Source organism: Mustela putorius, unplaced genomic scaffold, assembly GCF_011764305.1.
Source record: "Mustela putorius furo isolate JIRA1106 unplaced genomic scaffold, ASM1176430v1.1 tig00003949_pilon_pilon_pilon, whole genome shotgun sequence".
NCBI classification, from domain to species: Eukaryota; Metazoa; Chordata; class Mammalia; order Carnivora; family Mustelidae; genus Mustela; species Mustela putorius.
In genome coordinates this window covers 4371861-4393058 of record NW_025422093.1, presented here as the reverse complement: position 1 = coordinate 4393058, position 21198 = coordinate 4371861, and the positions used below count along the sequence as shown (strand labels likewise).

The 21198-nt window shown below is 34.2% G+C and overlaps 1 protein-coding gene across 4 annotated transcripts in view; it reads right to left on the bottom strand.

The window, feature by feature from the left end:
* JMJD1C (jumonji domain containing 1C) overlaps positions 1-21198 on the bottom strand; it is a 322492-nt gene that overhangs the window by 86411 nt on the left and 214883 nt on the right. For all 4 annotated transcript variants that reach the window (XM_045069890.1, XM_045069892.1, XM_045069891.1 and 1 more), the window contains exon 3: positions 4364-4477. Coding sequence is in view for 3 of the 4 variants with exons in the window: in XM_045069892.1 (XP_044925827.1) it covers positions 4364-4477 (114 nt within the window). In the remaining variant the exon portion in view is untranslated. The remainder of the gene's footprint in view (positions 1-4363; positions 4478-21198) is intronic.

Genomic DNA, 21198 nt, shown 5'->3' with positions numbered 1-21198 from the left:
ATTCAAGAAAATAAAACATCTAGCTAGTAACAACCAAGCTAGTAGTTAATTGTTCACCTTGGCTGACAGGGACTGAATTTTACCTCATGCGCATTATCTCATCCAGGTTGTGAAGCAATTCCAAAGTCCATAGGACAATAACAAAAATTAAGAAGGAAAAAATACAGGTCTCTGCTACATTCACTCCCAAACTACTGGTAATTTATAGTAGGCAACCATTTGAGCTACTTTTAGTAAACCAGATGTGTTAAGCAACAACTACCTTAGAAATATTCTGAAATCACAGCCAATAAATTTATATCATCAATGATGTAAAATCTGTGGGTCAAAAAGGACTGAAACAGGGAAAACAACCTTCTCACTAAGAAATACAGAAATGATAGATATATAAATCTGATTAAGTCCAGATACATCATTCACTGAATATTTTAAGACTCTTCTCTGTGCAAGTCTTTAAGCAACTTTTAGTTCAGGTACTAAGAAAATACTCAGGTTTGCTCCACCTGTTCCCTTTTCCTTCAGCCAGCAATTCACAGCATAGGAGTACTATATCTAATGTTTAGTAAAGCAGTTCAGTGTCTATATTCTATGATGACAGAAACTGTAGAAATAACAGTCTTATCTCTAAACTTCAATCACTTTATTGTGACCCAGAATGTAAAAAAGAATCATTCCTTCAGGATGAAGGATGTAGGATGATTCTACCTTATACTATTGAATATACCTTAATACTACAATGAATTTTAATATATAATAAGATAAGCATAAGGCATAATTTTGAACAAACACATTCTGCTTCAAATCTCTAATGGTTTTTTAAATTAGTGCCCTTCATATTATCCCTTAATACATTTAAAAACAAAGAGAATTATGATCCCTAGAAAATACTGGACTAACAAGCCAGACCAACCCAGATTTGTTGATATGAGTCATGTACAATTTTCAGGTAAGAAATAATCTCTTCTATATCCTCTATGAAGCAACCGACCTGAAAACTGCAGGTGTGTGCATGGCCAGAAGCCAAAACTCAGAACAAGATGATTTCAAAATCATGCTAAAAGTTCAATGTTCATATTTCTATTCTCAAACTGTTTTTTATATTAACTTGATCAAAATTTCATGTTTTAATGAAACAATTTTTTAAAATTTCTGTAATCATCCTCCAAAGAAAAGAAATACCATAAAAATAATAGATATTAAGAAAACTCCAAACTATAAAAGCCATCTTTCAGAATCAATAACTTGGTTTTTTCCTCTTTCTTCCCAGTTGAAAGACACAGTATAATCTGCAGAGTTCCCTCCTACTTCCTCTCTTTTCCCTTCCCCCTCTACTTCAAAGAAAGTTAACTGCAGCCAGGCATGATCAGGAAATCTAAAAGGAGGAAGCAGAAACTCATTTGTGTGCATAAGGAAGGAAAAAACAGAATTAACAATACCATGCTGCTTCAGTGACCTAATTAATATGCATCGATTATATTATCTGTAAGATGTCGGTTTGGTTTTTCTCCTCATTCAACTTTCTTTCCAAAATACTGAAAACTGTAAAAATGAAGATTGCACCTCAATTTTCCAACTAAAAAAGTGACCAGATCAAGTTTAATACATGGTATTTGATATGCAATCCATTGAAATCAGAGGTAAGTATAGGATTCAAACTAGTGACCTAAAAGTGAAATGATCTGTATTAATCCTGAGTCAATGGTTTCCTATCACCTTAACAATATGATACTATTTGGATATATTAAAAAATAGGGCTGCACAACTTTATTAAGGAAATTTAAGGGAGTATACTACTACAGAACGGCTGAGAACCAAGGAGAAAGATGGTAGGTGGGAATTCTCACTACAAGAACATTTCCTTAATATCATAGCAAAGTAATTTGTGTGAATTTTTAAAACAAGTTATGTGTACCCATCACTCTATACACAAAGGCTATTTCTAAAGAAGGTTTTCCCCCATCACACTTAAGAAGTCTACAAAGAATAATTAACATCTAGATTCAGAAGAAATTGCCTCATGAAATTTAAAGTGAGAAAAACAGGAGCATTTAAAAAATGTGTTCAATTTTCCCCCAGCTCCCTTTGACTTACATAGGGTTACCCTAAAGTTGAGATATGTCAAGACACTATTTACAAAATCTATGCCAGTAACAGCTGCCATGTTTAAGATGCCAAGGAATTTAATGTACTGTTTGGACAAGTGGTTAGAGAAAAGCATTCTGGGATAAAGCCACTCTAATTACATAAACTCTAAAACGGTTTCCTTTATCAAGAATGTAGCTGTATTTCACAAACTCATTTAAATAAGTAAATTTGAAAAACTAGACTGAGCCATCTTAGGTCTCTGGAGTACATTTTCATTCAAAATGTTAAAATAGGTGTCTATCACTCACATATTAGAGAAAATATCCTTATATATTTTTAACTTGATTAATAAGAAACTAAATATATTAAAATACATATTAAAAAGCTCTGTTGTAAAACCATCTAATTATTTTTAAAACTCCTAAGAAACTCTAAAATTAAGGTACGCTGGATCCCTAAATCAAGTGCTGTTAGTGTAATTCCTTCTGATTTTCTAGAACTGAGCGCTCACATTTGTTAAAGACAAATGGTTAAAATGCTAAGAGACTCACTTCACCTTTAGAAGACAGAATATTTTTCAAGCCAGAGATCAACCTGCCCATACTAACTGAGCAACACAAATGGCTTACTAACAAAGACAATTATACAATTCACCAAATCAAGCTTAACACTTTCATTCTTGTGCCTCTATTTTTTAAATAAAATGACAGAACTACCAGAATCCAAAAGCTTAAAATGTAAACCAAAACAAAACAAAAACCCTATAAAATGTCAGCACATTCTTTCAATCATTATAATTTTAATAGACATGTTGTGGAGTTTTAGGCCACCTGGCAAAAGAGTTTATTTTTAAAAGTAATTTCTACATAATGATTTCACTTCTCTAAATCAAATCCAAGCTGAAACTTACAGAGTGCTGCTAATCACCAACCACAAAATTAAAACATTAAGGGTTAAAAGGTTCCTTTGATTTTACCTAGACTTACCCAGTCTAATCCCACTAAAAGACTGTTAGAAATTAAACAAATTATAATAAGGAAGGCCTATAGTAAGCTAAATGGCATTCACAATTAAAAACAAAACAAAACAAAACAAAACCCAAGGGAAAAGCTCTAACACCTCCAATATTAAACTGGGACTTGCTAGGAGTTTTAGCTATAAATATTGTAAAGAAAGAAAAGCTAACAGTACAAAAACTAGGGCATTTAATGAAATGAGAAAAATAATGTGAAAGGACAAAAGCACATCTATGTAGACTTCAAAATTACATTTAACTCAGGGAACTATCATCTCATTTTAGGAGATCTAACAGAAGAGGCATATAACTGCTCGAATTCCCTAAGTATTGTAAGTCGACACAAAATAAATCATTGCTCATTAAGTCAAGCTCTTATTCTTTCCATGGAAACGATGCCTCTACATTTTAGGAAAGGATGCCTCTACATTTATTTTCAGAAAACAGTAACTATTCTGAAATGAAATAGGAGTACTGACTTTCAGCTCCATTAAAACAGAAAAAAAGTCAAACTATTTTCTCATCCTTTCTTTCAATGTCGTTACCTATTATTTTAAACACTTAAAATAAAAAATGTATGGAAGACATTTAATTCAATCTGAAATCCAAATATACAAAGAAAACAAATTTCTGTGCATTTTTACTTCTACCTTAAAAAATTAACTGATAGAACACTTCACTAGAAATCTAAAATCTCATTTAGCCTACTATTTTTGATGAGTTTCTTCACATGATTTGAATCGAAAAGCCTACTAAAAATGTTTTTCCCAGTAAATGTATTGGTACTTTAATTGCATCTGGGAACTAAAATTTAGAAAATGAACAATTAATGACAATCTAAAGGAAACTCTCCACTTGAATAGAAGAATTACCATTATTGTATGCATACAGTAAACAGTAATCTCATTTAATTATATTAACTGACCCAATTCTTAACCTTTAGAGCTGGAGAAAAAGATAAATTTATACTAATATCTAACCAGTTATTTCCTAATGATGAACATTATTTATAATGGCAGTTACTTAATTTTGATCACTTGTGTATTCCCAGTGAAAAAATGCTGCCAAGTTCATAGAAAGTTCTAAGTACATAAATCTATTCTTGGATAAATTAACCATTTATCCTATCATCAGAATTTATTCAATGAACTGGCTTCCTTGAACACCTACATATTAGCTTGAACTGAATATTTAAAAGAATATCTGAATGTCAGTCAAGTTTAAAGATTAGCTAACTTTTAAAAGCAACCTAAAATTTCTTACCTGGTAGGGTTGAAAGGCACTATCTTCAGTTAAAAAATCCAGTTGTTTATCTACAAGGAATTCTACCGCAGTGATTGAACTAGGTATACTTTTTTCAACCAGGGGTTTGAAAGTCTGGTAAGAGAAAAAAAAATTCATAATGGTTATTTTCTGGGTTTTATACTCAAACACGAAGAGTATTTCTGAATACAATGTACAAATGTCATTATCATAAGGACTTTAGAATACCAATACTTTCATATAATAATCTAAATGCTTTTATTCATAAAATAAAATATTTTATATTAAAAAGGAAGGAAGTAATCTACAAGTTATTTTAAAAAAGAGAAAATCACATATACATGTGTATAAAAATTTCTAAGATAATAAATGAGAAATTGCTTCTGAAAAAGTCAACTGGGTAGGAGAGCATATTTACCAACTTATTTTTTAAAAATTACTAAGTATTAATCTTTATAAAAACAGAGCAGGTATAGTTCAGTTATTTTTTTTCTGCTAGCTCATTCACATCAAGGATTTTAAATGATCAGGATGCATCTGGTCTTTTAACTCCACCCCATGTACTACCCGCCCCCGCCCCTGCCCCAAGCACAAATAAAAATCCAGCTGCTTCAGTAAGAACAGCATGGGGGAAGGGAACAGGAAAAGAGGGAGGTAAGAAGTATTACACAAAAACCACCTCTCAAGTCCAGATCTCTGCTACTTTAAAAATCAAATGAAGAGACAAACCAAAAATGGGGGCTGGGAGGTGGGGATCCATGGCCATTTGATTATTTTAAAGAAGACTCATCTCTTACAAAAGGAATATACCCAGATCTTGGGGTGGGGTGGGAGTGAGGGAGGCAGGAAGGAAGAAAACAAAGGTACAATGTATGCAGTTTTTAATTACTGTCACACTTCTGAAGCAGAAGCAACTTGAATAAAATCAAGTGTCACTTCTGGTACTTTTGTAAAAACTTAACATAATGGCTTTAGGATAATAAAAGAATCTAAGTTTGGAAAATGGAATTAACAACCAACTTAGTTTATAAATTCCCTGTATAACACGGAGAAATCTTTCTTGCTACAAGCCAACTTGTGTGATCATTCGGATACAAACTAAAGCTTTTGTTACAGATAGTAAAAATCCTCAGAGAAGATTCAAAGCAATGTGTTTCCCCTCTCTTATATTATGGCTTAAAGAAATCTTAACATCTTGCTAATCACAACTAATATGCACTCTGGGGAAAAACTTCTCAAGATCTTTAGTTCAGAGTGGCTCTTAAGGAGTTAATTTCTGTATTTAAGAAATTCCTTTTAAAGCTTCCGATTCATCCAGGAGTCTACAACTGTTTTTGAAAAAGCTTAAACACATGAGAATAGATAAGTATTTTAAACGTGCCTTATTTCTATACCATACCATGAACTTAGAAAAGAAATAATATCTTATTTCCTAAATTAATATGACTGAAAAAAACTCTTCTTAAATCCCCAACTATTTTCGGTATCTATGATTAGAAAAGCTAACCATTGTTAAGTTCCTCTCTGCCTAGTCCTAAGGCTAACCTTTCAAATAATACATAATAATCAGGAGTATTCTTATTTGGGTGAGAAATTACATTTTCAAAACAGACATTCCCCCATTACTTAGGTATCTCCTGCAACTACTGCCAACTAGAATTTTCCATTTGCCAAGACGAAATTCCAAAATTTCATAAAATCCTATTATTTTACCTAACAAGTGACTAAAGTTTTCAAGATCACTGATTTTTAATTTAGACTTTAAAAGGTCTAACGGTATGTGATCAACATGATATATGTAATATTTTTCATATTATATATCTGTTTAGTTTTTAGTAAACTAGAAAACACTGGTACCTTTTCAAGAAGATTTGATTTATTCCTTGAACTTTATTCAAATGCTCTATTTATTTTCAAACAGTACCATGTCAGGTCAACTCGTGAAGGTTAACAAAAAAGGCCACAAAAGCTATTATCTAAGTGGCTAAAGGTACAATTAAATTAAGTAGGATTTGAAAAAGAAGTAAACTTCTGTCTGAGTGCCTCTTTCTTACGCAAATAATACAGGTGGTTTGCATTTCCTATGAGACCCAGTCATTTTATAATATGAAAAAAGTTCTTGTGAAGAAACCCTCTGAGAAACTCTGCTTTTTAAGGTAGGTCAGAATTCTAAGGGTAAATTTTAACAGGTCAACTAATCATAATTTAATTTATTGAGTTAGTTTCTCGGCTAAAATAAAAAAATTTTTCTCATTTTAAGATAACTAACTGAAAGCTATGGGGAGAATTGTTAAAAAATTAGTTAAAGAAAAGGCTACTTTGGATACAATAATACTTTTAATCATGTACAAATAGAGGTCGAGTATATCAGCCTTCTTAAAATAGTAAATAGGGCCACAACGCGCAAATTTTTAAACGTGCAATTACATTTAAGCTACAAATATGTTCCCAAAAAGTGCTGATAAATACTTTAACAGTGCTGATAAATACTTTAACAGTACTTGTTAGAGAAATGTTTCAATATGCATTAAACAAACAATCCTGAAAATGTGACTGTTACTATTTAATGGGAAAATTAAAGACAAACAACATATGAAACTAAGTAGTTAAAACACATAATGATTTTTTAAAGTGGCAAATCAACGATATAACAATTATTAGTATCTGAATCCAAGTCAAACACATTTTAAAAATAAAAACATAAATATTTAAATAAATGTGAACAGATCCTACAGCTTTTATGATGAATCTGTAGTAAATATTTTATGGGTCTAGGTGTACTGGAATGTAAAGAAACTAGAACTCATGCATAACTAAGTAATTCAAGTCTCTCAAGATATATCATTCTATGAGGAACTTCCACAGCCTAAGGGGAAGCAATGAGCTACCATCTGATGAAAGTCAACGTAGAATATGGCCCTTATCACAAAAAGACTATTATTCCAATGCTGAAAAAAAGACTTTGAAAATTCAAATAAAATTACTAATTTAAAATCAAATATTCATAATTTAAAAAAAAAACTTTTTCAATTTTATTAATGGATTAAGAGTTCCTTTAAGGTCCTTTGTCTGACCATACTTTAAAAATAGTCTAAAGCCAAAATAAATAGTTGAGAGCCTGCATTTCTAGTAGGGCCTACACCACGCTATAGGAAGAATGCTTAGAACAACTGTATCCTGTTTGGGGCTCCATGCTGCACCACATTCCATTCACATGAGGAAGAGGAGAACAGATGAGCCCTCCTCAAAAAAACATTTTTAAAATAAATCAGCTTCAGCGCTCAAACATAACTCAGCTGCTCAAACAAACCATGTTAAAGCTCACATTTAACATTTAACTGAAAATTCATGGAGTTTATGTCTGCAGTCTGAGTTTCTAACAATCTCCACTTAACATTTAACAATTCCTTTTCCAAGTTTAAAAAAAAAACGCTCATTAACTAAAAAAATCTGATATAAAATTCACTAAAGGATAATACTGAAGCAGAAAACTAAGCAACACTTTAGAAGTCAAGGTTTAGTCTATGGGGGAAAAAAAAAGACTGGAGTGACTTGAAAGAACAAAGTCCAAATTCCCACCCAAGCAGGTCTATTGAAAAACACGATACTGTTAGAAAACAAGTTGGGGGTGGGCACTGGAATACACCACACAAAAAAAATCCCTCACAAATCAAATACCCTACTTCCCTTAAAACACTATATTCTAAAAACCCTAATCTGAAATATTTCTGCTGTAATACCTAAACAATTAAACTCTAGTTTTTAATCTTTTTACAGTGTTATGAAATTACTACACACACAATTATCCTTTCTGAACAAATGAAAATAGTTAAAATTTCTTAAAACTATTAACACTAAGGCTAGATCAATAAAAGGCAGCGACCTTAATTCCTAAGGCTGAGAAGTAAAACCAAATGTAAATTAAGACAAAAGAAAAAGGAAGCAGAAAAATACAAACCGTACTTTGTTCTTTAGATTTTAAAGTATCTTTAAATCTCAGAAATCCACGACACAGCTTTAAAGGTCAAGAAGTAGCTGACATTTCCATTTCACTCTTGAGCAGTATTTTTTATCTAGCTTAAATACTTCTTTAGTCTTCAAAAATCACAGGCAAATGGCTCTCAAACCAAGCATTTCTGAGCTCACTTGCAGCGTCGTCATTGTATAGGAAGAAAAGCCAAGACCACAAAACGAAGCAGAGCTGTAACCTAACAAGTCTCCGACGAGCAAATGACGATTTTCTGTCTGCTCTGGCTCAGCCTGGCAGTGATGAGGATTACAACTCGCTCTTTGTCATCAGCACTGTGGTGTTAACGACTAAGAAATCCTGCAGCTGAAGCACTACTGCATCCTCCGATCTGGGTCAGGATAATTTCTCCCGAGGTCGCTTACATAACCAGTGAGATACTCCAAATAGAGAGAACAGCCATCCATCAGCTAGAGAAAGCCTTTCCCACTGTACTCTCTGCGTGGAAACACACTGCAGTAGCTTCCAACAGTGCAGACACCCAAATGAGAAAGACTACTTGGCTTAGGGCACACTGAGAGAAGGGAAGAGGCGGTGCTCTGTAAACTGTAACTAATCCCCCGTCACAGGTGCTGATGGAGTCACTTCCAGCACGAGTCACATTACTGGTGATTACTCATTTGGCTGCGGCCATAGAGACTGGCTCATAATTTTAACAACAGACAAAGACAGACTAGTGGTGAGACTGAGACCTCAAGTTTACTGTCTCTTTCAATAAAGCAAATGCAAATACAAAGTTTTTGCTTTTCAGATTTCCCAAGGTAAGAAAGTGCAGAAAACAAATAATACGTAAATATCTCTCAAGTTGGCAAAAATGAAGCTAGAACTTTAAACTACTGAAAATACTTTCTGTGGTTTAAATTCCTTATTTTAAGTTTAATCATTTTTCCTTAAAAATATACTAATATAAAAAAAGCTCTGGAAATAAACACTTAAAAGCATTTTTGGAGTAACAGTCCAAATAAAATCAATTGACATAACCACAACACTTTACTCAAAAGAAAAACTGGTGGTATTTATTTTGGCAGATTTAAAAAAATACTCCTGAAACAATTTTATTCTTTAAAAAAAAATTAATCTAGACAGTTCACAGTTATAAGAATATCTATTATTTGAAATATATTTTTTTGATGTGTTACCTAATGTAGACTTTTAACTTCTTTCTAACCTCAAGAGTTATGCTGTGCAATATGGTGGCCACTAGTTAGCTACACATGGGTACTGAGCACCTGAAGTGAGATTAGTCTACATTTAAATGCATGTTGTATATATAATATAAGCACTGAATATGAAAAAAACAATGTTCGATATCTGTAAGTATAAGAAAGCATTCACCTATTTTTAAATGTTGTGCATGGTCTTTTATTATAAACATGACCCAATTTTAATGAACCTAAAAATTCATGTTTTTTAAATACCACACACACAACCAATTCATCAAATCATATTAAGAGAAAAACATCCAGACCAGCCCATGCCCTCTCTATTCCTATTCTAGATGTATCAGTTTCATTTCACAGAAAACATCAGGCTAACCAGTGAAAATATATTTTCAACTTAGTATATGATGTACTATATCTACAAAAATCTCAAACTTTTTGTTCAAGGATGAAAGAGATGGATAATGATTATTCTAAGAATGTTAGTAAATATAGCTTTAGAACACTGATGGTACTAAAATATAACTTTAGAACAAAATTTTATTTTTTTATTTTTTTAAAGATTTTAGTCTATTTTATTTTTTTTTTATTTACTTGTCAGAGAGAGAGAGAGAGAGAGAGAGTACACACAAGCAGGCAGAGTGGCAGGAAGAGGTGGTGAGAGAAGAAGGTTCCCTGCTGAGCAAGAAGCCAGATGCAGAACTCAATCCCAGGACCCCGGGATCATGACCCAAGCTGAAGGCAGCGGCCCAACCAACTGAACCACCCAGGCATCCCTAGAATAATATATATTTTTAAATAATAACTCAAATGACTATTACATCATACACACCATTTTAATCATTCATTTATAATTACTTCAGACATGAATGTAAAACATAAAAATAAAAGAATTCACAATGTCATATAATATACAAAAAAGAAAAAAAAACAACTAGATCAATATGGCAGCTTTAGTCTACCCACAAATAACAAAGAAACATCAAATGCTTGATGCAGGCTATTCAAGTATGAAACAGCACATTTTTAGTACATTCCACACTACATTTCTACAATTTATTGTACATTAGAGAATGAGTTTAATATTTCACAGGATTCATCGTACAAGCTCACATAAGTTCGAGTTTGACTATATGACATACACTTAAAACAGTTGTCTTTGTTCCTCAAGTAGTATCAGTCCCCTATAGAATCTAACAGCAAACAGAACTACACTTAGTTAACAATCTGAATGCCACAATATTTATATATTCCTAGTGACACAGAATGCAGTAATTTTTTAAAAAATCAAAGTAAGTAATATCAATAAAGAAAAAACATTTTTATTTCATACTGCATCATGGTTGAATTAAAATTCTTCTCATTATAAAGAAATACTATACAGAGGCACCTAGGTGGCTCAGTCAGTTAAGTATCTGCCTTTTAACTCAGGTCAGGACCCAGGGTCCAGAGATCAAGTCCTATGGCTGACTTCCTGCACAGTGGGGAGCCTGATTCTCCTTCTCCCTCTGCTACTCCCTCTCCCCCACCCCAACCTTGTGCTTTCTCTCTCTCTCAAAATAAAATAAAATAAGAAATACTATGTAGTCAATTCTTAATGCAAATGAAGGGAGCACAAAGATGGAACTAGTTGAAAGCCATAAATATGTTATTTTCATAAATTGAGCTTCACAAATACTTTAAAAATATTTTTAAATATCTTTAAAAATATATAAATGTGTCTGATCTGGTACTCTGGTAAATTTCTACTACAAATAAAAACAGTGAAAAACCAATATAGAGAACCAACTTGGTAGTAAGCATAATAAGTTGCCCAGTTTTTACATCAAGTCTCCTTAATTTTCTCTTCTTACAACTCCTTAAGGATGGCAGATACCACCTTTCAGACAGCATTTTTGCTGCCTGGTGAAATTTTGCACCATTTTGAGAGCAGAATTTTATTCCTCTAGATTGGTTGTTCTTAATGGCTTATAACTTAAATGAATTAAGGAGTAAGTAGAATAGTTATTATTAATTTTTCTTTTCTTTCCCTTTTTCTTTCTATAATTTTATGGGGGTTGGGTGAAGGTAGGGAGTAAAAAGTCTTTTCTGGCAGCTAAACCAGGCTAGAGGAAGAGGAAACTACTCCAGTTACTGCCCAGAAATACACATCTCTGACTTCCTTCCTTTTTAGCTGGTTTCTAGGTTACAAGCTGAATAAATCAACAGAGGTGAGAAAGTAAACAGAGGCTAAAAGGAAAGCAACACGGTATGACTAGCTAAAGAAATCTGTTTCTTCCAATAATGTAAGAACATTGCATTGCAATTAAGGGTTAAAATAAATGAGAATTTTGGTTCCATTTATCTTGGGCCATGAAAGAAATAAATTCCTCATCTTTAAAGATATAGAAGCCTAAAGAAACAAGTGGATTTCTCCAAGTATATAGATTTCATACAAAACCAAAGGACTCTAAGTTCAATGGCCTCGCACTGTAAATATTTTTCATAGACATACAGTTAAGAAAAGAAGATGAGTAACAGTAGTTCGGAGGACTTCAATGTGATATGGCCGTATGTGAAGGCTAACTAGATTCAGGAAAATAGTTTTTCAATATGCCCTATTGTCCTGTAATCTATGAAAATATACAAACACATAACTACTGTATTGTGGTAATGTCCAAAGGCTTAACTTCTTTACAAAAATGAATCTATAGAGAACCTCCAGGGACTGCAAAGATTGTGTAGCACTGTCTTCTACTTTCAAAAGACTAAGAGTTCTATAAGGATTTCCAGATGATATGGGCCTACTCTTGTGGATTTTAAAAATTCTCTTCTCTCCTTCAAGCTTGCACCACATTCATTCAACCAACACTATGGTTTGCTTGGGGATACAATGATGGGGAAAAGAAAACCAAATTCCCACCCGAGCATACATCCCACACTTTCAGTAGGAAACAGATAATACAATTATCATAGAAATGAAAAACTACGCCTTGCTAAGAACTCAGTAATTGGAGAATTAGTGTTCCTTTCCCTCCTTTCTTCACTGTATCTCTGATATCATACCCACTCATCAGAGGGAGTGCAGCATGTGCTACTCTTTAAAACTTGCAGATTTTAATGATATATAGTTGAGCTAAGAAAAATCACTACTGAGGATACTAAAACAACATAAAAACATTATGCAAATAGACTCTACATTTTTCAATAAGCATATGGCAGAATTCAGTTTCCTTTGTTTTATTTTTTCCTTCTAGGCTTTCTGAATACTAATAAGGCACGTACTCTAGAGTAGTTCTGAATTTGTCATCTCTATGTCTTCTTTTTCAGAATCTCCCTGATTAACACTTTGCAGATGCGTACCATTAAGATAACCAACTTTACTTGCTATAAATAAATGAGTAATTCCAAACTATATTTTTAGACTTCTATTTTATACAATTATTAGGACATTATCATATATCCTGTCACCACATAAAGCCAAATAGGACTACAATTAAATACTTAACCTTTCCTAAGTTATTTATACTTCTTTCAAAACCACTGTAAGTACTATCACTACTTACTTTAGATAGAGATACCTCAAAATTCATTAATAAAGTGATCATGTTTATTAATTTACTTTGTTTCCCATGCTCATATAATATTCTGAATACCTGATATTTTCCTTTAAAACTAATGATAATGAAAATGTAATTATTCTATAAATTATTCCATAATTTAATCTGACCTCAATAAAAAGACCACTAAGATTTTGGAACTAGAAAAATCAATTTTATGGGGGCGCTTGGGTGGCTGGGTCAGTTAAACGTCTGCCCTCGGTACAGGACACATTCCCAGGATCCTGGGATCAAACTCCACCATCAGGCTCCTTGCTCAGCAGGAACCTGCATCTCCGTCTCCCTTTCTCTCTCCTTCTGTGTGATCTCTTGCTCAAATGAATTAATTAAAAAATATTAATTTTATGGATAAGCAAATATAATAAGGAAAGTTCTGGAAAAAAAAAGAAAAAGGGGAAAAAATGATAGGGAACTAGCTCAACAGATACTACATTTCAATGCTCCAATTAATACAACAGTGTGAAACTGGAGTATGAATCAGTAGTCATCAGTGGATAGTTTAGAAAGTCCCTAAATAACATCACATAAGTATGAGCATTTAGTGTAAGATAAAGGTGGATTTTCATATCATGGGGGTGGGGGGAGAAAGAAAAAACTGAATAAAAAAAGGGAAATGGAACTTTAGAGAGTAATAATTTAATTTTTGCAGATGAAGAAATCAACAAAGAGAATAAGTGACTGAATTTTCTTGCCCAAAATCTTGTTTATAGAAGCCCTGGGACTAGAACCTGGATTTCCTAATTCATAGCTGAATGATTTTTACATTCTAGGATGGTGTGAAATAACTGTATTGCTTTCATGCTTGTTGGCATGAAGTGGCAAAGAGCAAAGTGTTTTGCCGTCTGCTGAATAAAACTTTAAACTTTGAGCATAAAATGGAGGAAAGTGAAACCAGTTTAGAACAAATTACAAAATCATATACCTGAGGAAAAAAGGGTAAAACATAATAGTTTATGTATTTTTAATATGCTTTAATAACACTTATGTCACCTTTCAGAAAGAAGAAATAAGCAGGATTAGGAAAAAAAGCAACTCAACATGAAAGGGTTTTTAAGATTGTGTTCATAAAAAGAACACTTGGGAAGATGATGAACCATTAATGGCTAAACAGTAAAGAAAAATTTAACTCCTATTTTGTTGTTATTTCTTTTTTTTTTTTTTAAAGATATTATTTAATTTGACAGAGATCACAAGTAGGCAGAGAGACAGGAAGAGAGAAACGGGGAAGCAGGCTCCCTGCCGAGCAGAGAGCCCTAGGTGGGCTCCATCCCAGGACCCTGGGATCCAGACCCACGCCAAAGGCAGAGACTTTAACCCACTGAGCCATGCAGACACCCATTATTGTTATTTCTGTCAAGGAAATTACTTTTAATATGTCAAGTGCAAACTAGAGATTAAAAATAAACTAAACCATAAAGGAGAGTAGAGTATCTTTTTTAAGAAATCAAATTAGTTTTCCTTATAAATAACATAATTAGGAATAATTTGGAAAATGAAAGAAAGGGGTACATAAAATCCCCTAGTTTTAACAGTTTACTTAGCCAGTTCAGAACTGAGTGGCTCAGTCAGTTAAGTGTCTGCCTTCACCCTTTGGCTCAGGTCATGACCTCAACATTCTGGGATCCAGCCTCCCATCAGGCTTCCTGCTTGGCAGGGAGTTGGCTTCTCCCTCTTTCTCTGCCCTCCTTCCCCCTCTTGATTGTGCTGTCTCAAATAAATAAATAAAATCTTAAAAAAAAAAAAGGCAATTAGACTTTTAGCGCCCCTTTTTTCACAAGCATATTTGTTACCAAGTTTCAAGATACAATGTAAAATGAGCAGCTTATAAATTGTATCTTGAAACTCATTTTATTATATTGCCATTATTTTAAATAACTACCTAATAAAAACTTAATCAAGTAAATGTGCAATGAATTTTATTATGCATTTTCTTAGAGTTGGATATTTAGACCTTTTTTCACAGTTCCATTATTACAAAAAACAGGAACATCGTCATGCTTTTCTTAACTAAAAACACAAGTTTAGATGGGTTCAAATAAATTACATGTTAGCATATTAACTTGATAGATATAAACTCAGAGCCATTATAGATAGTCTCTGAAAAAACAAATCAAGGAATTATCAAAATGTTACAGATAGGCATCTATTGATATTTATAAAGGACGAAAGGGGCAATTCAGAAACAAATTTCATGCTAGTAAACTTGAACTCCAGCAAAACTCCAAGATGGATAATTAGAATCATGATAAAACGAATAAAACGAATACACAGTGATTACTAAGAGCCAGATATACTCATTTAGAGTAATTTGTCTTTTTTTGTAAGATAGTATTTATTTATTCATTTATTTATTTTTTTTAAGATTTTATTTATTTATTTGACAGGGAGAGAGAGATCACAAGTGGGCAGAGAGGCAGGCAGAGAGAGGGGGAAGCAGGCTCCCTGCTGAGCAGGGCTCAATCCCAGGACCCTGGGATCATGACTTGAGCAGAAGGCAGAGGTTTAACCCATTAAGCCACCCAGGCGCCCCAAGAGAGTAATTTGTCTTTTAATAAAGTCAAAGGTTACTTTATCAAGACAACCTGCAATAGGAAAGTCAATGAAATATGCACTGGATGACAGTTTTTGATACATGTGAAGTTGGTTAAAGAAATGCTGAATAACCTACAAATTAACCTACACATTTAACCTGTACCTGTACTGTTTCTAAGTTTCATCTTTTGTCTTATACACTACCGCACAAAAGCCATCTTTATTTAAAAATTAACAAATGACAGAATGATTCAAAAAGAGAGGCAATAGGGGCACCTGGGTGGCTCAGTGGGTTAAAGCCTCTGCATTCCACTCAGGTCATGATCCCAGGGTCCTGTGATCAAGCCAGGGAGCCTGGTTCCTCTTCTCTCTCTCTGCCTGCCTCTCCACCTACTTGAGATCTGTCTAATAAATAAATAAATAAATCTTAAAAAAAAGAGAGAGAGAGAGAGAGAGAGAGGCAATAGTCCCTCGATATCTTGCACTGGTCATACTATCTGAGTATCTTGTTCAATTTGGGGAACAATAATATGAGAAATAATTACAAACTGAGATGTGTCAAAGACATTTAAAAATCATGCATTCTTAGGACCATTTAAAGGAATGGAGAATGTCTTATCTGGAGAAGAAGAGAAAGATAAATAATTATTTACAATTATTTAAGGTATTGGATAATTTGGAAAGGAAGGACCTTGTAAGTAAAATTTCAAAGGCCAATTCTAACTCAGCACAAAGAATTAAAAAAAAAATTTTTTTTTAAGATTTTATTTATTTATTTGACAGAGACAGAGAGAGAGGGAGCACAAGCAGGGGGAGTGGGAGAGGGAAAAGCAGGCTTCGCCCGGAGCAAGGAGCCCGATGTGGGCCTCGATCCCAGGACCCTGGGATCATGACCTGAGCGGAAAGCAGCCGCTTAACAACTGAGCCACCCAGGCGCCTGAATTAAAAAATTTATAATAGTTAAACATTAGCATGCCAAGGCTGATTTACTCATGTAGTGTGAGCTTCCAATAAATAGAAGCAATTCAGAAAAATCTGGATGAACATCTGACAAGTCTGTCACTGAAGGATCCCATTTCTGGCTTTGACAAGGAGTAATTTATAAAATACTAAAGATTCTTGGGGTGCCTGGGTGGCTCAGTGGGTTAAAACCTCTGCCTTCGGCTCAGGTCATGATCTCAGGGTCCTTGGATCGAGCCCTACTTTGGCTCTCTCCTGGGCAGGGATCTGCTTCCCACCCCCCCTCTGCCTGCCTCTCTGCCTACTTGTGATCTCTGTCTATCAAATAAATAAATAAATAAAATCTTAAAAAAATATATTAAAGATCCTTTCAAATTCTAAGATTCTAATACTGTCTTTCTTCTTTAAGCCATTTGCTTCATGTTTATGACCAAAGTTAAGATAAGGAAGATCAAATCAAACTTTTCAAAACCACTGCTTCTACTTTTGCATATGTGAAAGCATAAAATGAATCCTGCTGAATGTTCATGTATTATTCAGATAAGGTGGCAGAATTAAAAGTAAAGAGTAACTTCTCCCATATCAGAATAAATTAAGTTAACCAAGGTTTGTACCATTGTGTAGAACTAAAACTACATGGGAGACTTCTGTGATATGGTATTTCTGTAGTCCACAGATCCTTTATCTTTTATGGTAAAAAAGCAAATGTAATTTTGTGGGAATGAGAAATATTACAAATTATATCAACCCAACCATAAATCCAAAGCATGTCTTAAAAGGATAATGAAATCACAGAAGAAATTCAAAGTTAAGCTAAAAGAAAATATGACTTATAGTCTTGAGCCCAACAAGCCTACCATCCTCAGAAAGCTTTTAAGGTATACACTAATATGTTTGCATATAACTGATTTCGTTGATTTTTTTGTTCTAAAACTAATTTTAAAATCTGTATTTTCCAATTTTTCTTAACCATTTCACTGCACTTTTGGAAACTTGAAGAAAATATCTATTTCTTTACTGGTTTTGTTCATTTCCGTCTGGCAAACATCTGTTTCTTGTGCAGCAGAAGTTAACAAGTCTCTACAATTATTTTCCCATTAACTCCTTGTTGGTCAAAAACTCTGATGATGTCAGCAACAATCTGGAAGCTGAATTTTTCAACTAATGGGGGATTCACAATTTCCATTAAGTATGATATTATTTTACTCATTTAAAAAATTAACGCTTTTTAGGCAGTGATGATCATGTATGCTAAGTACCATTTAGATTCTTAGATTCAAAATATGGTTAATATAAAAATTATCCAAGTTTCAGCCATACTTCTTTAATTATAATTAATTTATGCCAACATTTTGACAGTCATGGTATATCAAAATACTGTAATGCAAATCAAAAAAACTAAAATGAAAGAGAAAACTTTACATAAAGACTTTCATACTGAAGTGTTTTCTTTCAATTATCAACAAATTAATGATTCATTAAAATGAACTTTTCTTCTTTTATGACATGTATAACTGAAGTTGTATTATGTGCTGACTTTGGCAGCTCTAAAATTGGAACAAAAGTTGTATCGCAAACAAGTACAGAGAAGATGTAATCTCATGTCAATAACTACTAATATTAATTCAATATACCTCCTTTAAACAAAGTCTGTCCTCTCTAAAACTCTAAGTTTCCTTAATTCATGTCAGCTCCTATTTCACTGAGGACTCTCCTCTAAAGGATGAGGCAACAAAAAATCCCAAGACTAACTGGGAAGAAAATGTTGAGGTCCAGTAATGATGCCCAGAAGCCTTGCTTAAGTCTATGTCTGTAGAGAGAAGAAAAGTTTCAAAATTAGACTCTTCATGGATAATCAAGATTCCTTCCAGGATCTTAGCTTCCTTCAAAGTTTCAGACAGACTGGAAGCAGTCTGAGCAAACAAACTTCTTTGGGACTCCTGTGGATTTAGTAGTGCTTTATAGCTTTTCAAACAGTTGCTTTTTCATTGTGATTTGAAAGCTTCCCTGACCACTTCCTATGGAGATTTTTATAGCAGAAAAAGTTTTCCTAATTTTAGCATTCTTTAGGATTATATTTCTTGCTTCCCATCATATTTGGGTCAATTTATATTTTAATGTTTTAACATTGAACTTTATCCTACTTGGCCTTGGAGAACATGAACATACTTTATTTTTATTTTTTTAAAAGATTTTATTTATTTATTTGAGAGAGACAACATGTGCATGCACATGTGTGGGGGAAGGGGCTGAGGGATAAGCAGACTCGCTGCTAAGTCGGGAGCCCCATTCAGGGCTTGATCCCAAGACACTGGGATCAAGACCTGAGCCAAAGTCAGACGCTTAACCTAATGAGCCACCAGGTACCTCCAGCATACTTTAAAAGTTACATTATTTAAAGAAACACACGCGCGCGCGCGCACACACACACACACACACACACACACACACACACACCAGTTTAAGTTGTCATGGAACTATGAAGTTTTCTACCATCATGGGAAAAAATACTACATGGAAAAGCAATTATTTATGAAACCGGCTCATCAATGGATCTACTAAGAATGACTGTGTACTTTCCATTGCCAAGAGTCTTCTTTATCTTTGCCAAGAGTCTTCTTTACCATTCTCTTAGAATGGTAAACTAGATGGTGCATTATGTTTATTACTATATTAATGGGTTAGAAATTCTGAAAGGTGCTCTTTGCTTCCAGAGCTTGATGCTGAAGGCACAGAGAGGTGTTAGCCAAGTCCTAGAATAGTGGTTCTCAATTGGTAGCGCCTTGTCCAACAGCATCAGCAATAACAAGCAACTAGTTAAAAATGCACATCAGGCTCCACCCCACACTACCCGAATTAGAAATTCCAGGGGTGGGGTCTAGAAATCTGTGTTGTAACAAGTCTTTGAGTAATTCTGAAGCACTGTAAAATCTGAGTCCCAGTGATGTAACCAAGTGTTTTTTTTGTTTGTTTGTTTTGTTTTTTAAATTAGAGAGAGAGAGAGAGAAAGAGAAGCAGAGGGAAAAGGAGAGAATCTTAAGCAGGATCCTAGCTCGGCATGGAGGCGGGGCTCAATCTCATGACCCTGAGAATCATGACCTGAACTGAAATCAAGAGTCGGACACTTAACTGACTGAGCCACCCAAGAGCCCCAAACCAAGTGTTCTTAACCTTTTTGGAGTCGAGGAACTCTCTGATGAAAGCTATACCTTCCTCAGAAACATGAAAATACAAAATTTTGCACCACAGTTTCAGGGGTTTCCAAGATCATCGGGAGAATCTAAGAATATACATTCCTAAGTTTTAACCCTGATTAGCTACTGAATCAAAAACTTTGAGGATGGGGTACTATACTTGAAAATATTTTTTAAACTTCATTTTTAAATCTTTCCCCTGCTGCCTCAACATCCCCCACAAACCAGCTCTAATTATCCTACCCAGGTGACCAGGTGCTCAAGATTGATAAGGTTGGCACCTGGCCCCTGGCCCTCCTTCCTGCCCTCCCCTATGACCTAGTAACAACATTCAAACACACCAGTGAAATCCCCTTGCTCCTTTTCTTGTGTACTCCAATCTGACACATCAACAAAAGGCACTAACCCACAGGTCCTTGTATTCTCCCCTTGGTTCCACACCTGCTTGGTTGAACCTAGTTCCTCCTGGCACAAAATGACTTTATCTCTCTAGAGCCTATGAATATAATAAACTTTGTTTTCCTGTGCCTCTCCTATAGTCTCCTCTCATGGCTGCATCTACTGAACATCCCATAAAAGAACACAGGACAAGCCCAGAAATCCTTAGTTCTAAAATACTATCTGAGTTAAATGTGAGACTTGATCAGCTTTGGGGACCACAAATCATGGTTGAGAACACCTGGCCTACAGTGACTATATCTCAGGACAGAATGCCCCAGTCCAGGTTTCAGACATTCTCTTGATAGATCAGATCAGTCTCCTTGTCACTTTGCTAACTTAACCTTCTACTTTCTCAGGAAGCACAGGATCTTTAAATAGCTTACATTGGAAAGCTGTTACTTCTCAAGGTGGGGATATTTGAGCCATAGAGATCAATTTCACTCACCAGGTTTTCAAAGTCAAGTAACCTAGGACTAGCAGAGGCTAACCTCTTTCAAATTATGCAGAGAGATAACTATTTAAAGATGCCTTCGCTTCCTAAAAATATCAAGCAGTTAAAGCAGCAGGCTTAGAAAGTGGCAATGCTGCTTCCCTAGATTACAAAGAAAGAGAAAACACAGCCCAAATAGTATAACCACAAAGGTAATTTCCACTTGATGGTTTAAAAAGATGAGGTTTTCCAATCACTGATGTTCCCTACTTTCTACTCACAGTAGGAGGAACAAAGAGGAAGTGCCTCAAGAGAAGAAACAGAGAGCCAGAAGTGTAGTTAATGATTCAACAAAAGATTTCAAAGCTGATTAAAATCGCCTGTGAAGCAAAAAAAAATTTCCCAGGTCACATGAACTATGAACTCAGAATGACTTGGCTCAAGACAGTGGCCCAAGGAGCTGAAGGCCCAAAATTACACCATAAATGTTTC